Raw genomic sequence first — 1,026 nt, 5'->3', positions numbered from 1 at the left:
GATGCGGTTCGATTTCTGTTTCTGTGCTAATTTATGCACCCGGGCAGAGTGACCCAATCGTTGGCGTTGGCAGCGGAAAAAAAACATCGAACAGCAACCAGTGACCGCACCATCGTGGGCTTTCGCATTTGCACAAGACTCCTTGCGGTGTTCGTGCAACTCTCGCGTCTTACCGGACAGGTCAGCCTTACGTGCAAATAGTAACTTTCATGCTGGCAGCCATCGGAGGCCATCCCAAAAGTGCACTAGCCGTTTGCGTCAACGGTCTATGATCTTCGGTCCAGCAGTTCCGTGTGCACGATACGTTCTCCTTTGCACTATAAAAACGCCCGGTCCAGAAGTCGGAAAGCACCAGTTGAAGTCTTACGGCTGTCAAAAGAAGTTCAACAAAAGGATCTCCGCGATGCTGAAGTTTTCTTTAGTTGTGTGCGCCGTTTTCGGTTCCGTGTTGGCCTACGAACACCACGGATTCGTCAGCGAGGTGAAGCACATCCCGTACAAGTACTACGGCGGCGGCGGTGGTGGCATTGGGGGAGGAATTGGTGGCGGTTTCGGAGGAGAACAGGTATGTGCGACAGGGTGCGACAATCCTGGATGGCTCTCAAGTAATGCTCCTTTAATGCAGGGTGGCTTCGAGGGCGGCATCGGCGGCGGAGGCATCGGTGGATACGAGGGCAAGGACTTCTACGCCTATCCGAAGTACAAGTTCGAGTATGGAGTGAAGGACTATCACACCGGTGACCACAAGAGCCAGTGGGAAGTCCGGGACGGAGATGTCGTCAAGGGAGAGTACACTCTGGATGAGCCGGACGGTTCGACGCGCATCGTCAAGTATCACGCCGACAGCAAGAACGGATTTGAGGCCATCGTCAAGAACATCGGAAAGGGAGGCATCGGTATCGAGCAGGAGGGAGGATCGATCGGCGGTGGTGGCGGCGGCGGCCAGGGTGGATTCGGAGGTGGCTACGGGCACGGCTATAGCTACAGCAAGCTGAAGAAGTTCAACTGAAGACGAAATGTCGAAAA

General features: G+C 54.7%; 1 protein-coding gene across 1 annotated transcript; it reads left to right on the top strand.

The window, feature by feature from the left end:
• The first annotated feature begins 403 nt into the window (after nt 1-403).
• LOC128277273 (acanthoscurrin-1-like) lies at nt 404-1,009 on the top strand. The gene is made up of 2 exons (XM_053015714.1): nt 404-565; nt 626-1,009. Exons 1-2 carry the CDS (start codon nt 404-406, stop codon nt 1,007-1,009), a joined length of 546 nt encoding a protein of 181 aa, XP_052871674.1.
• The last annotated feature ends 17 nt before the right edge of the window (nt 1,010-1,026 follow it).

The sequence above is a fragment of the Anopheles cruzii genome, unplaced genomic scaffold (assembly GCF_943734635.1).
Source record: "Anopheles cruzii unplaced genomic scaffold, idAnoCruzAS_RS32_06 scaffold05280_ctg1, whole genome shotgun sequence".
In the NCBI taxonomy this organism is placed as follows: Eukaryota; Metazoa; Arthropoda; class Insecta; order Diptera; family Culicidae; genus Anopheles; species Anopheles cruzii.
Note: the sequence above shows the minus strand (reverse complement) of the source record. Positions and strands in the feature narration are given on the sequence as shown.